General features: G+C 44.0%; 1 protein-coding gene across 5 annotated transcripts in view; it reads left to right on the top strand.

Moving 5' to 3' along the window:
- The first annotated feature begins 726 nt into the window (after positions 1 to 726).
- ABHD2 (abhydrolase domain containing 2, acylglycerol lipase) overlaps positions 727 to 13,205 on the top strand; it is a 40,149-nt gene continuing 27,670 nt past the window's right edge. Inside the window, exons 1-4 of one of the 5 annotated variants that reach the window (XM_082061503.1) lie at positions 1,534 to 1,594; positions 4,705 to 4,799; positions 10,660 to 10,746; positions 11,602 to 11,802. In XM_082061503.1, the coding sequence (XP_081917629.1) occupies positions 11,609 to 11,802 (194 nt within the window). In that variant the 5' untranslated portion in view covers positions 1,534 to 1,594; positions 4,705 to 4,799; positions 10,660 to 10,746; positions 11,602 to 11,608. Of the gene's footprint in view, positions 810 to 1,511; positions 1,595 to 4,704; positions 4,800 to 10,659; positions 10,747 to 11,376; positions 11,520 to 11,601; positions 11,803 to 13,205 lie in introns of those variants that run through there. The other 4 variants (XM_082061501.1, XM_082061502.1, XM_082061504.1 and 1 more) reach the window with 4 other exon arrangements.

Raw genomic sequence — 13,205 nt, 5'->3', positions numbered from 1 at the left:
GACCCCTTCATCCCTGCTCCAGGCCCTGGAGGTGACCCCAGCTCGCTCCCCAGCGCCAGGGTGGCCACACAGAGGTGGCGTGGGGCTCCACGGGACACAAAACCTCTGAAGGCCCAACCACCATTCTTAAGGCTCTAAGATCTTGTTCTTAAATGATTTTTGATTGCAACGGAATATTACACGAGCAGTATTCAGCACCTTGTGGCAGGCTGGAGAGGTTCTGGCCCACCCAGCCCTCAGGACCACCGAACTCCACGTCACTGAGGGCTGAACACGCACCCCACCCGGAGCCGCTGCTCAGGCCGCCTCCATCCCGCGGCGCGGGTGGTGGCTCGGGCAGCAGGAAGCGAACAGCGCCGAGGCTTCACCCCCGCGTCACCGTACCTGTCACCGTACCTGTCACCGCGCCTGTCACCGCTCCCCACCCCGCACCACCCCGCTCCGCCCGCCGCTGCCCCGCTCTGTCATGGCGCCAGCAGCTCCGGCTCCCCGCAGGCGCCGGTAGCCCCGCCCCACCCCGCCCGCACACGCCAATCACCGCCCGCCGCCTGACTGAAAGGCGCCCAAGCCAACGGAGCCGAAGTGTCCCGCCCTGCTGCGTCTCCACCAGCCAATGGTACCCACGTAACCCGCCTGGCTCGCTCTCCCACCCTCATCTCGCTTTCCGGCCAATCCGCGCTGGGGCTGGGGCGGGAGCACCGCGGCGGCGTGGCCAATGGGAGCGCGAGGGCGGTTGCTAAGGGGCCGCGCGTAGCGGGGCTGGTGCAGACGGGTGGGAGCTGCTGGCGGCGGCGCGGCCGGGCCCGCAGGTGAGGTGGCCGCGTTCCGGGAGGCTCTTTCCCGCAGGGCTGAGGGGGTCTGGTCTGACTCAGTTCCCAGCGGTGCGGGGTCTGAGGGAGTGTTTGCTGACTGGCCGGCTGCTGCCCCGCGGCCGGGTCTGTCAGGCGCCGGGCCGTCAGCGCTGCTTCTCTCCCTCCGGCCTCGGGCTCCCTGTGCCTGCCCAGCACCTTCTGTTTATTTTCCGCAGCAGGGTTGCCTTATGTGTTTATTTCCTGGGGTGGAGGCGGGGGTTTGGCCTGGCTGTGGTGGGCTGCGGTCCCGTTCCCTCCCCGTGCCTTCGCTTTCGGTTCGTGTCGGGGTTGGGAGGCCCGTGGGGCGGTGCTGGCCTTCCCATCGCTTCACGGAGTTGCGCGGGTCTCCGGGGCAGGGAGGGCGGCCTGAGCAGCCTGTGCTGCAGGGTGAAGGCCCAGGCGGGGAGCTGAGTGCAGAGCACCCCGAGGGGATGGTGCTGGGGGGAGACAGAGCCAGGTGTATCAGGTCACCCTGCTCCCCCTAAATGAGGCTCTTCTCTGTTACTGATGCTTCTGCGCCCTAACACTGCTACTAGCACTTTGCACTGACTTTAGACTTCCTTTTGTTGATGTGTACCATATACCTGCTTGTAAGCTTGTGTGATAGAGCTTTGTCCACTCTATTCTATAACTTCATGTATAACTTGTGATTTACTCCAGTGCAGGATGGGTAGATGGATATATCACATGTGATGTGTTACAGCTGGTGAAATCCCTCACCTGGTGCTAACTTTTTCAAAGAGGTATGTTAGCAGCAGCTTTATTCCCACTGTTATGGCTGGAGGGATGGTGTTCTGTAGCTGTATTCTCATGCAGGTCTCCTCAGAGAAGTCAAACAGCTTCCTCTTCTTGCTGATGTACTGTTGTCACTGGTGCAATAGGTACTAAAGATTCCTGTTTGCTGCTTAGAGGTTGCTGTTCAGTGCCTCCTTCTGTAACAAATGTTTGTGGCTTATTAATCAGTTCAGTGGTACAGTGTGTTCATCTTACATGCCGTGTTTATCAATGATTATCATGCTCAGCCACGTTTGTAATATTGCTTAAGGTGACGTATTCTAATCCTCACTGATATGGTGTTCATAGAACACACAGATCAGCGGTTTGCATTTGTGGTATCTCATTTAGAGACCTTCTTTGATAATGTTTGTTTTCTGTGCAGGGAGTTTTGTTATTGACAGTCAACCTCTGGTTGTTCTGTTGTTATCTTTTCTTGGTTCATCTACTTCACATTATTTCCTAGGCACTTGTTTATATATATCGCAAGAGAAGTTTGGAAAGTTTCTCTGGTCTCTTCTGGAATCAGTGGACATGCAGCCTTTCTTATGATTCTAGCCATTGTTTATTTCAGTCTCAAAGTCAAGAGTAAGAACAGGGAGGATATTGAAAAAGAACTAAGCTAATGTTTGGCTTTTTCTGTACTCCTGCCTTACTCTTAAAAGTAGTTGTATTTCAGTTTTTGCATGGGAGGCTCTCTGTTTGATTGAATGAATTAGCTGGATAGAAGATGAGGCTGACCTAGAATTGTACCAGACTGTCTTTTCTAGAGGTAGAAAAAAACTTGGGGGTTGGCGATGAAACCTTCCATCTTGCAAAACTGTTTCTGAAGAAGTTTAATTTGTTCTGCTCTTCTTGTGAAAGCTATATTTTTCTATTCAGGGATGAATAGCAGCTTAGGCTTTTAGTGGTTCATAAAGCTGCATTATTAAACTTGTCATGTGAAAACCCAGAGATTAACACACTGAAATGTCACTGTTCTGAGATGTGGTACTGGGAGGGAGAGGTGGCAGAATAGCATCATTTGTCCTTGACACAGGCATATAGAGAGGCTATCCAAATCTACTAGGTTCCAGCTGTACATTTAGATGTAATTTGATGCACTATAGAAAATAGAGGCATTCTGGCCTCCTGTAGTTTAATCTCACTCAGTAATGGGAGCATCCTGGTGCTGTTGGATTCACATTGTCCTGCTACTCCCCTTTCTTTCTCTTCATCTTTGTTGTCTTCATCGTTACTTCCATGCTGCCAGCTCTGGCAGTGTGAGAACTTGGATTACATTAATGGAGAACAGGATTTAGCAAAGACTCTAGTAAGGGTGTACATGCTCGTGTCTTGGTGCTTGTCACTCCTGTTGAAAAGTGCAGACACCAGCCTGAAACTGGTGTTCTGGACTCTTCAGCAAAGCCTAAATCATCGTAGTTCTGCTAGTATATTGAAGTCTACATTTTCAGGTTTCTCTGGAAGATTTTTTTTTGTGATGTGTTATGCTCAGGATTGCTATTCTTAATGTGTACTATGGATCAGGTGAACTTCTGTGCAAATACTTGCCCTTCAGCCTAAATAGCTTGTGAAGATTAAGCTTATGTGCAGTTTAAAAGATCTGTTCAAACTCAGTTGATGGAGTTCAGTACAAAACAATTGATTTAATGTCAATGTACAAGGGCAGCCTGCCCTTATGGAGAAGCAAAATCCCACTTGCCCAACATATGTGGGTGGCAATGATGCTAAGCGAGTCAGGCAGCTATCTTAGCCTCTTTTTAGCTCTAGGAAGGCTTGTGTGCCCAGGGGCTTGTCTTTTCTCCAGCTATATCAGTTGATTTGATAATAAAGATTGTCTCTGACTGCCAGCCTTAACTCTGACAGCATCAGACAGCAGTAATTCAAAATGCTTTGCAAAGCAGTTCTGTACAAACCAGGTGCTTGGAACATCTATGTGCTTGTGCTCCATTAGAGGTAACAGCAATGGAAGGAAGTGTCATACTTGCAATGTACAGAGGATTTTTGTCTGTATCTCTAGATTGACCAAGAAGTGCAGTTGCCTAGTGCTTACTCTAGATACTTGAGTTTGTCATCATCATAGGTTCAGTCCAACTAAAACTGCAATGACAACTTCCTCTACAGATATGGACTGAGCTCCTGCAAATGCCAAACCCTTCTGAAACTTCTAATATACTAGTTCCTAATAATTAAGCAACAGCCCTGTTCAGAGCATTGAGTATTCAAAACTGTGTAATATGGGTTCTTCATAGAAAGGGTCAGCTAGGACAAGTGACTGGCTTCTAGTGAGGGGTTCACTGTTCAACAATTTGTCCTGCTTCTAAACTTATTTACATCTTCAAAGATACTTTTGCACAGATATACAGGTTCCAGAACAATTATGCTGAGGATGTTCAAGACTCACTGTCCTGTAACTGGGACATCTAGTTCTGTAGAGTGTTGGTTGAGCACATGTGAGTATGAAAGGCTGTACCAAGTGAAATAAGCGGATGGAGAGTCATGTACAGTGAACTTTCTTGTAAGAGGTAAGGGGAAAATATCCTCAGATGTGTGCCCCTAATTTCCCTGCCCTTCCACTCAGATTCTGCAGGATGGTGGGCAGTGCAGCTCTTCAGACTTTGAGTTGCTGGTGACTGCTCTAGTGCTCCAAACCGGGGTTTTGTTTTGGCTTTTTTTCTATTGGCATTCTGACAAAACTCAAGTATTCTGTAGTAGTGGAAGCTGTATGTTGGTCAGGTCCTGTCTCTTTGTATTTGGTTCTTTTGTCCTGAAGCATTGTTGCTTAATTTTTAATGTAGTGATGTGAATTAAACTACTTCAGCGTCAGTGTTCTGTCTTGGTCAGACTCTGAGAGAATGACTCTGCAAATCTCCTGTACTGCTGTGGAGCAGAGCCGCTCACCGGGGAGTGGGGGGAAATAATGCATGTGAAGACTTCAGAGTGAAATGGCAGCTCAGCTTTTGATCATGTTCAGATATTGGTATGTTCTGATGGCTTGAACTGGAGCACTTGTGGATAAAGTTCTGTTAGCTGTCTTAATTTGTGCTTTGCTGATAGATGCTCTCTCCCTGCTGTGCAGCTCATCTGGTGTGGAGCTGAGTAAACAGCTGTGATGTGTTTGGACTTCGAACTGCTGCTCTGATGTGCATGTCTGTGACAGTACAGGGTCTGAAGGTAAATGATGCTTTAACAGTATGATGCTTCATTTCAAAATACAGTGAAGGAATACAGCAGACTCTTTGAGGGTGGGTTAAGCCTGTACTGCGGTTAGTATTGGTTCACTTGGCTATCTGGCTTGATGCTAGTAGTATTCCCTCTGCTACCGAGCATGGGTTGTCAGGTTCTCTGCAACGTGTTTGAGTTTCTTCCCTTGAGCTTAATGCTGCCTGCTGACATGGGGTTACCTGGTAGGTAAGTGGCACCTGCTAATGCTGTTAGACTGTGGAAGTATGTTAGTCATTATTTCTTCTCTCTCAGTACTTAAAATTAAGCTCAACCTCTTCTACAGGGAGCTGAAGCGCTGTCCCGTAGTTCTGTAAGGCAACGATTTGAGTGTGACAAAGTTTCAAGTCTCTGCAGTAATCTATTAATTGTTTGCTTACATAACATGGGCCTTTCCTTTAAGATAAGATGCAATTAATTGGTTTTTGTGGAGTCATCAGAGCCTTGTCTTGTCTTAGCTTAATCTTGTAGATCAGGTGTGTGCAATAAAAGCTAATGCAGTGTTTTTCAACCCATCTGTGACAAGCAGGAACCAGATAAGGTGACTTACAGGTGGTCTATGTAGCAACCCTCTTAGATAACATACAGAAGCTGCCTGTTGTGTAGTAGAGCCATTTTGATCAGTTAAAACGATATTGTGAAGAAATAAAAGGAGTTCCTGTAGTTGGAAGGAAGTGAAATTCAAGGCTCATTAGACTGTAAATTAGTCTTGGGAAGTGAAAGACTTGAAGAGTCTGTCCTTGTTGGCTATAGAATTATTCCCAGGTGTGTTCCCAAGCCAGCTGTCTTGGCACATACACCCCGCCCTATTAGGTGCTTGACTTCTGCTCTGAAGGCATAGGACTCCTCAAAGTCAAAAAAGGGAAAAAAGCTCCAGTTAAAAGCACCTGTCTTTCTGACTGTGCTGATGGTGCCTTATGCTATGAACTTTGTCCCTGTAACCTCACAGTAACTCTAACTTTAGTATATGAGCCAAGTATTGTATCTTATGAAAAGGTCAAATTCCAGTGATGGCACCAGCCAATAAATCCTTGTTGGAACACGGTGTAAACAGTACCTGCTGCTTTTTATACTTGCCAGCCAGCCAAATCCTGGCCTGGGTGCTGGCTCTGGCACGGGGCAGAGGGATTTGCACAAAGCACTTCCACGTGCTGTCCAAATAATGTTCTTTTAAGCATCCTTGAGATGGGGCATGTCAGTGTGCCCTCTTTATTTGTAGATAAAAATCTGTCAGATGTTTGACCGCAAAAATGTGGTGGGCATTGCCAGCCTGCTGATGACTCTGGTGAGGACTGAATGTGATTTCTCATGGCCACATCTCCTGAAAGCCTAAGCTTAAGTGCTTGAAGTGTTCAGCTAATTCTCAATTATACTCTCTATGCTTTGAGACCTGAGACTTAATGGGCTATTTTAAATGGCCAGAGGTACCAAACGGTACATCAAGATGATCTTGGAGTTTGCTTCTGATGTGTTTGCTTCTGACCTAGCACTGAAGATGATGGGGGCTTCTGCATGGGGTGAGCTTGGTTAGATGCCAGTCTCAAAATAAGCAGCATAATGCCTTGTTTTGTGTGCCTAAACAGATGAGGCATAGTACTGATCTGGCCCTAAAATACTCATATCTATGCAATTCTTTGTGGAAGTCTTTTTCTGTAAAAACGAAAGCATCTCTTATACAAAAAGTGCTGGATAAAAGGCAGGATACAGGACTGCACAATAAAGCTTGAGGTTGTTTTCATGATTCCCCTTGCACAGATTCCTGTACTCATGTAGCTTGTGTGACCTCAGACTGTTCTCCAGTGATTTACAAAAACTTAGGTTGGCAGCCTTTCCCATCAATCATATTGCTTCAGTCTTTCCCAGTGTGTATGTTCCCTGTGTCTGTTTTCATCCAAATGGCCTCTAAACATCCTCCTCTGTATTTAAACCATTGAATGCTCAGCAGTGAGATACTTCTGTATACTTCCTGGAGTGACATTTGAATAATATGCTGGAATAAAACTTAACTTTGTTTAAAGACCTTTGTAGTACTCTGACTATCCACCCTTTCCTTGTTAAAGTTCCCTCTTCCATAATATGGTTCTAAATAACTTACCTGGTAGCAAGAGGCCTGTAACTTCTGGTTTTGCAGTGTATCTTTAGGAAGAGGCATTAACTTTGGCTGCATGGGTACAACTCTTTAGAGTTTTTTCTTTCCTCATGTTTAGCAGACTTGCTTTCAGAGTTTCATTCCCCAACCAGGCACTACAAATAAATGAAGCCAGTCCAAGAAACATCTGGTACATTAGTTCATGAAGTCTGTCTGCTTAATCTGTCTAGAAGCAGATGCTTTGTCTCATCTGAATCTTGATGGGGAAGACAAAGGGTATTACACTATTTGGTAGAAGCTGTAAAATGGTAGGAAAGGGGATTTTTCAATGTGTTCAGTTTGGGCCAGATAACTTCCAGTGGTTTGGCGTCCAGTGGAACTTTGGGAGCACCCGTGAGCCAGGACACTGCCTGGTGGGAGGGCATCTAGGAGGCTTTTGTATCGAACTGTCATTCCTGGAAATGGGATTCTTTCAGCATTCTTCAGTGAATGTAATGGAGCATAAAATATCTTGCTAGTGGAGCCTCTTAAGGAGGCTGCCTTTACTCCTTTGTGAGCAGTTTTGTAGAGCTGCATCTTTGCTTTAGCCCAAAGCATTTCTAATTCCTCAGTGAAATGAGTCTGCCAGGCTTTCAGTTGTTCATGAAAAGGTTTGAGGGAAGGACCCTGTGGGAGTGGCTGCCTTTAATGTCTTTGCTTTTTCACTGTTGGCTTTCCAGTATGCAGAGTCAGGTTCAGCTTCAGCATGGCTGGAGGAGCTGTGATGCTTGGTAGCTACCAGATCCCGTGCATACTGCGTTGAGTCATGAAATGAAGTACCTTTTCTTCCTGGAAAAGTCTCCTCTTCCCCAGGAAACCTGGAACAGAAGTGTGTACAGGTCTCAGATGTGTTGTCAGTTGTGACTTCGCTTACTGTACAGATAAATATCTTGATGATGGCTTTCCCAAAACCCAGTGTCTTTGAAATGATACATAAGGAATTTGCTGTAGCTCTACTGGCTTTTGTTGTACTTGGTTCTGTTCCTGTCTGGAAAGGAGACACATAAGGTTTTCTCACCATACTTGTACAGGTGAGGTGCACTCTGTTAACAGTAACACTGAAGTGTTTCCTTTAACATGATTTTCAGCTTTTTATTCCATGGTGAAAGGACAAATGAAAAGAGGTCACAAATCCAGCACTCTTTCCAATAATTGATCTTAAAGTTAATCCTCAGTCACAAATGGGACGTCAGAATATTGGATGACTTATTCCTTGAGGCTGTCATGCCTTTAGGTGACTTTTAAAGAACTGGACACATAAGGTACTTCAAAAATAACATCTTTGGCCACAAGAGCTTCAACTTCTTTGTGTTCTTCAATGTCAATCTCAAACCCTGGGATGGATAAGAAGGCAGGTATGATTGCTCCCAGTGATATACTTACTACCTCTTGTTAATTTTATCTAGGCTTCTAAAAGTGAATCTAATGTTCTGTATACAGAAAAGGACAAATGTTTGTTTGTATTAATGCTGAGCCATTTAGAGGAGATTCTAGATAACCAGTGTTGAGCCAGTCAAATTTTTATCTGCCCTTTTTTTAGTAAACAGACAAGTGTATTGGGTCAATGCAAAAAGGGTTTAACAAAACAGAAGCAAGGTGACCTTATCCCTGCTTGTAAATAGGGAGGAATTTGTCTGATGTGATTAGAGGCCAGAGCTCTCAAATCCATTTCTGCAAGTTAAACCCTTAAAATTTTAGGGCAGAGTGTTCTGGCAAATCTGCCCTGGCTAAGACAGGTCTGTTTAGGTCTTCAGAAATACCAGACCCCTGAGGAATTACTTGAAGTGCCACAACTGAGCTTGTAGGTGAGATCCTGACAAACACATGAACCTTGAGCACATACTTGAGACATGTAAGTTCAGTGAATGTGTATTTAGGCTAAAATGGAAGAATACTAGTTCACAAGTGTAAAAGCATAATCTTGCCTATCAACACCTGATTTTTCTGAAAGGAACTCCAAGCTGGTATGCTTTTTTAAGGCAGTGAGAGATAAAAGTATCAGAAAAGGTGTGGTGTGTTTTTAATCTAAAAATTATGTGGGAGAGACGACTTCCAGGAAGATACAGCTTAGCTGGATCAATTATATTGAGTCACTAGTATAAACGGCTAATGACTCATCATGTCCAGTTTTATTTTTAACAAACTCACTAATGTAAAAGGTGTAAACAGTGAGCTAACTTAAAATTCAGGTGGCAGGAAGTTCTTAGGTAACTTTTGTATTGGTGTCTTTATTAATTTTCTAAATAAAACAATGAAAAGAAGATGCCAACAGAACCTCTGGAAGTTTCAACTGGAGAAGATTTGCTTGAGCACCTGGTTGTCCTTGAGTTCAGGAGCTTGGTTCTCTCTTCTGCTGATTGTACCTTCACTGGAGAAACTATTGCTGTAATTTGCCTGTGTCTTCTGTGCAGCTGGAGGTAGTGTTGGTGGCAGTCTTGATAAAGTAGGTAACATAGTACAGATGAACATTGAACTCTGACTCTTCATTGAGACACATGATGCCAATGTAATCTCCTGATTAGAAGAATAAATGGCTTCTCATAGCCCACTCCTCTCTCCCTTCTACTGTGACACTCAGAATTGGAAAACAAAAGCTTCGGAGTTGTCTAATGTTAAATGTCTCCCCTTTCTTCACCCTCTGTTCTCCTGCAACGCACATGGTTATGGTGGCAGAAACCTGTGGCTTTCCAGCATGCTGTTAATCAATAGCTGATGTCAGACTTGTTTTCTTCCAAGGGATTTTGGTGTAACTGCATTGAGTACAAAAAGTACATATTGTCTTTCTGCTAGGGAGAGAAGAACAGGACTTTGGTATGGCCTGCCCTGTTGGTGTGTTTTCCAAGTTGGAAGCAACAACCATGGTAGAGAGCAGATGGTTCTGGAGCTTTTTCCTGGAAGCTCCAATTCCCCATCAGTTTGTTTGTGCCTGTAGGGAATCCAGTTCTAATTGTAAATATCACTTACATTGTGGTTACAGGCTGAAAGCCATCTTTTTTATTTGCATCATCAAATTCTTGTAACAAGCCTTGGGGTGTGTGCTCGTGTAATTAGGTGGCTGTATCTGAACCTCCTGGTGGCTCTTACCATCTTGTTGAAGTGTGATATGTGGTAACTTCTCAAAAAAGCAAGTTTGGGAACAAGCAGAGACTGTTCACAAGGTCCTGTCTGTAGGAGTGAACTGCCGTGCTCAGTAAAAGTAGCAGGAAACTTACTTCAGACTTGCTTCATGCTTAGTAACAGTGTAGATATTGCACAATGTTGAGAAGAACAGTAGCCTGTTAATTTTAGTCCCTTAAATACAAAAGGGTTTGTGTAGTTTTTGTAACTGGGGACAATGTCACTGTCTTGCAAAGATATGGACTGTGTGGTCTTCTGGAAGTTCACAGCTTGGCTTTCCTCTGGAGTTACGCTGGTTTTCATTATTGCTTTTTGTTTATCTTCGCTCATGGAGGAGTATTTATGTACTACAGATTAATTAATATGCTGTAGGCAACTGATCTAGTCTGGAATCTGTCCATAGGCAAGAGGTCTGCAGGTGGATCAGTGTTGGAGCAGTTATGACTGAATATACAAATTAATTGCAATGTCTGCAATGAGATGTCTGTATAAATTCATGTTCTTCCCTTCTAGCTGAGAGATGCAGCATTATTAATAATAATAAATTTACTTCTTCTCCCTTCACAGAGTAGCTCGGGTAGCACGTGGGTCCAGACACTGAAAATTCTACTGAGGACTGGCAGTTATTTCTAGTTTGAAGGAAAAGTGACATTGGTAAGACCTGACTTGTCACTTGTGATCTTATTTGGGTAACCCATGTTGCTGAGGAAAGATCTGGGGAAAAAATGGCCCCTTCAACATGGATGGAATGTCCTTGTAATAACTAAACATATGGCTCAAATAGCTGGCTATAAAAGAAGCTGGATCAGTTTAAGAATTTGATTTCAAGCTGGAAGGATATTGTTAGTTTAATTATCTCCCCTGCCACACTTCCTTTACTCAGAAGTCTTTGAAAGACTAAATATTAATCTAGTCCTTCTTCAGCTGCAGAACTACAGTGAATTAAAAGAAATGCTGAACTCACTGGTACATAAAGTGACCACCTTAAATACATGCAGGTGTTAGTACCAATGTTCTCTTGGAGTTGCAAAATTCAGGCTGAGGAGCTAATACAGTGATTCTTTCAAGTTCTCCTTTTTGAGCCTGGCTTGTATGTCTGGGAAGAAACGCACACCCGAAGCTGCTGATGTGACTTTATAGCCTGGCTTTACACTCAGCTTCTATTTGAGCTGGGTAGTCTTGGCCAAGATCCTGAAAGTATTGACTGGCTGGGGACTGGTCGGTTTGACACCTGAGACACTGTTGCAATTCTAATGCAGCACTGATTAGGAATAAATCTCCTGCCTGACAGATACCCAGTTTCTATTTCATGCGGTTGTCAGGGTGTTTAGAGCAGTACAGAATAAACTGCCTTTCATCTTAAAAGTTGCTAGTCCGAGTTGATATGCTAGGATTTCTGTAGCGGTGTTAATTGACAAATTGAGTTGGTTAGCAGTCTCTTATATTTAATATGGCAATTGATATTCAGTTTATTGCAAAAAGCTCTAATATTGTTTTTTTTATCTCCAGGCTCAAAATGAGCGCGATGTTGGAAACCCCTGAGCTGCCGGCGGTGTTTGATGGGGTGAAGCTGGCTGCGGTTGCTGCTGTTCTGTATGTGATTGTTCGCTGCTTGAATTTAAAAAGCCCCACTGCCCCTCCTGAACTCATTTACCAGGACTCTGCTCTGGCCCGCTTTCTACTCAAATCCTGCCCACTGTTGACCAAAGAGTAAGTGGTCTGCTTTTTCCATCTTGACTTACAGGGAGAAGACCTGCACTTAACCATTCTTTAGCTGTGTGTGTGTGTTTGAGTTTCTTGCACCTGAATGCAAATGAATGTCAGGGTATTCTCTTGGGAAAATAAACATGTTCCAAGTGAAACATTTTGTTATTGTTATTGTAGCCAGGTACCTGGCTTTAGGACCAAGTCTTGTTGTGCATATATCTCCATGGATATATATGGGAAAAGTCATCCCTGCCTCTTTGTTTAGTAGCTATATACTGATATTATACTATATCAGCACTATCTAGCCCACGGTCTGTGGAAATGGGGGAGTGATGGATGCAGTCAGCCCTTGTTCCTGTTCATGTACTCTCTGTTAGGGAAGAAATTTGGCGTGGCTCACAGGAAGGAAGCATTTTTGCTGTGTGTCTGTGCACTTATAATGAATACAGGGATGGCTATTAGTTTTGAAGTGTCTGCTCTTATTTGAAGCACCTTAAGTTGACTGAAGACTAATGAAATCTATTACTGGGTAGAGCACATCATCATAACTAGTTTAATAAAGTAATGACATACTGGCTAGCTCCAAGGCAGTTGAATTGACTTTCAAATTGACTTTTTGTCAACTGTGTATTTGAGCAGGCTGATCTTTACCCTCCTGTTCTAGGACCTCCAGAATCTGTGCAGCTGCCCTTACCTTCATCAATAATATGAAGCATTTACTACAATTTCATGAGGCTTTGGAGGGACAAGGACTTTGATTACAGTATTTCTCTTCTGCAATCACTTTGAAAACTTGCAAGTCCTATTTAGAAGCCCTAAATACATCAATTATCTACTAAGTACTGAGTGCAGCTGCATGAACCTTCCTTTTGGATCTCAAAAGTCAAACTGACTTAATGATAGTCATTCTGGGGGAGATGAGAGGCTTTTAGCAATGCTGTGTCAGGTGCCTTGATTACACAGGGTGTAATATCTTAGGCCATAGGGTCTGTAAACTCTTAGAGGAAACAAAGCATTATCTGTTTTAAATTGGAGCCCAAAGAGGGTTCCTGGATGCCATTTGAGTTTGGTAGTAACATAAGTTTGTGGTGAAGCTGGGCATTGAAATTGGATTCTTGATTCTGGCTAGTGCCTTAACTGCAAAGCAGTTGCTTACCTAAAAAATACCAAGTAACTAGAACCTCCTTAGTGTATCTTAGACACTTGTCACCTCAGTGTTGGCACTCCAGATTGACATGTCCCTGGTCACTGAAAGAGCAAGCATGAAGCTGTACTGATTACCAGTCTCGAAGGCATATTAGTATCAGTCTAATCTTTGGAAGCAGATTGTAAGCTACTTCAGAGTATGTTATACTCCTGTTCCAGCTGTGTTCTCATGGCAGAAGCTCCTTGCACTACTGTATTAT

Source organism: Streptopelia decaocto (assembly GCF_964273445.1).
Source record: "Streptopelia decaocto genome assembly, chromosome: 9".
In the NCBI taxonomy this organism is placed as follows: Eukaryota; Metazoa; Chordata; class Aves; order Columbiformes; family Columbidae; genus Streptopelia; species Streptopelia decaocto.
The sequence above is the reverse complement of the archived record's forward strand: the minus strand, read 5'-3'. Positions and strand labels throughout refer to the sequence as shown.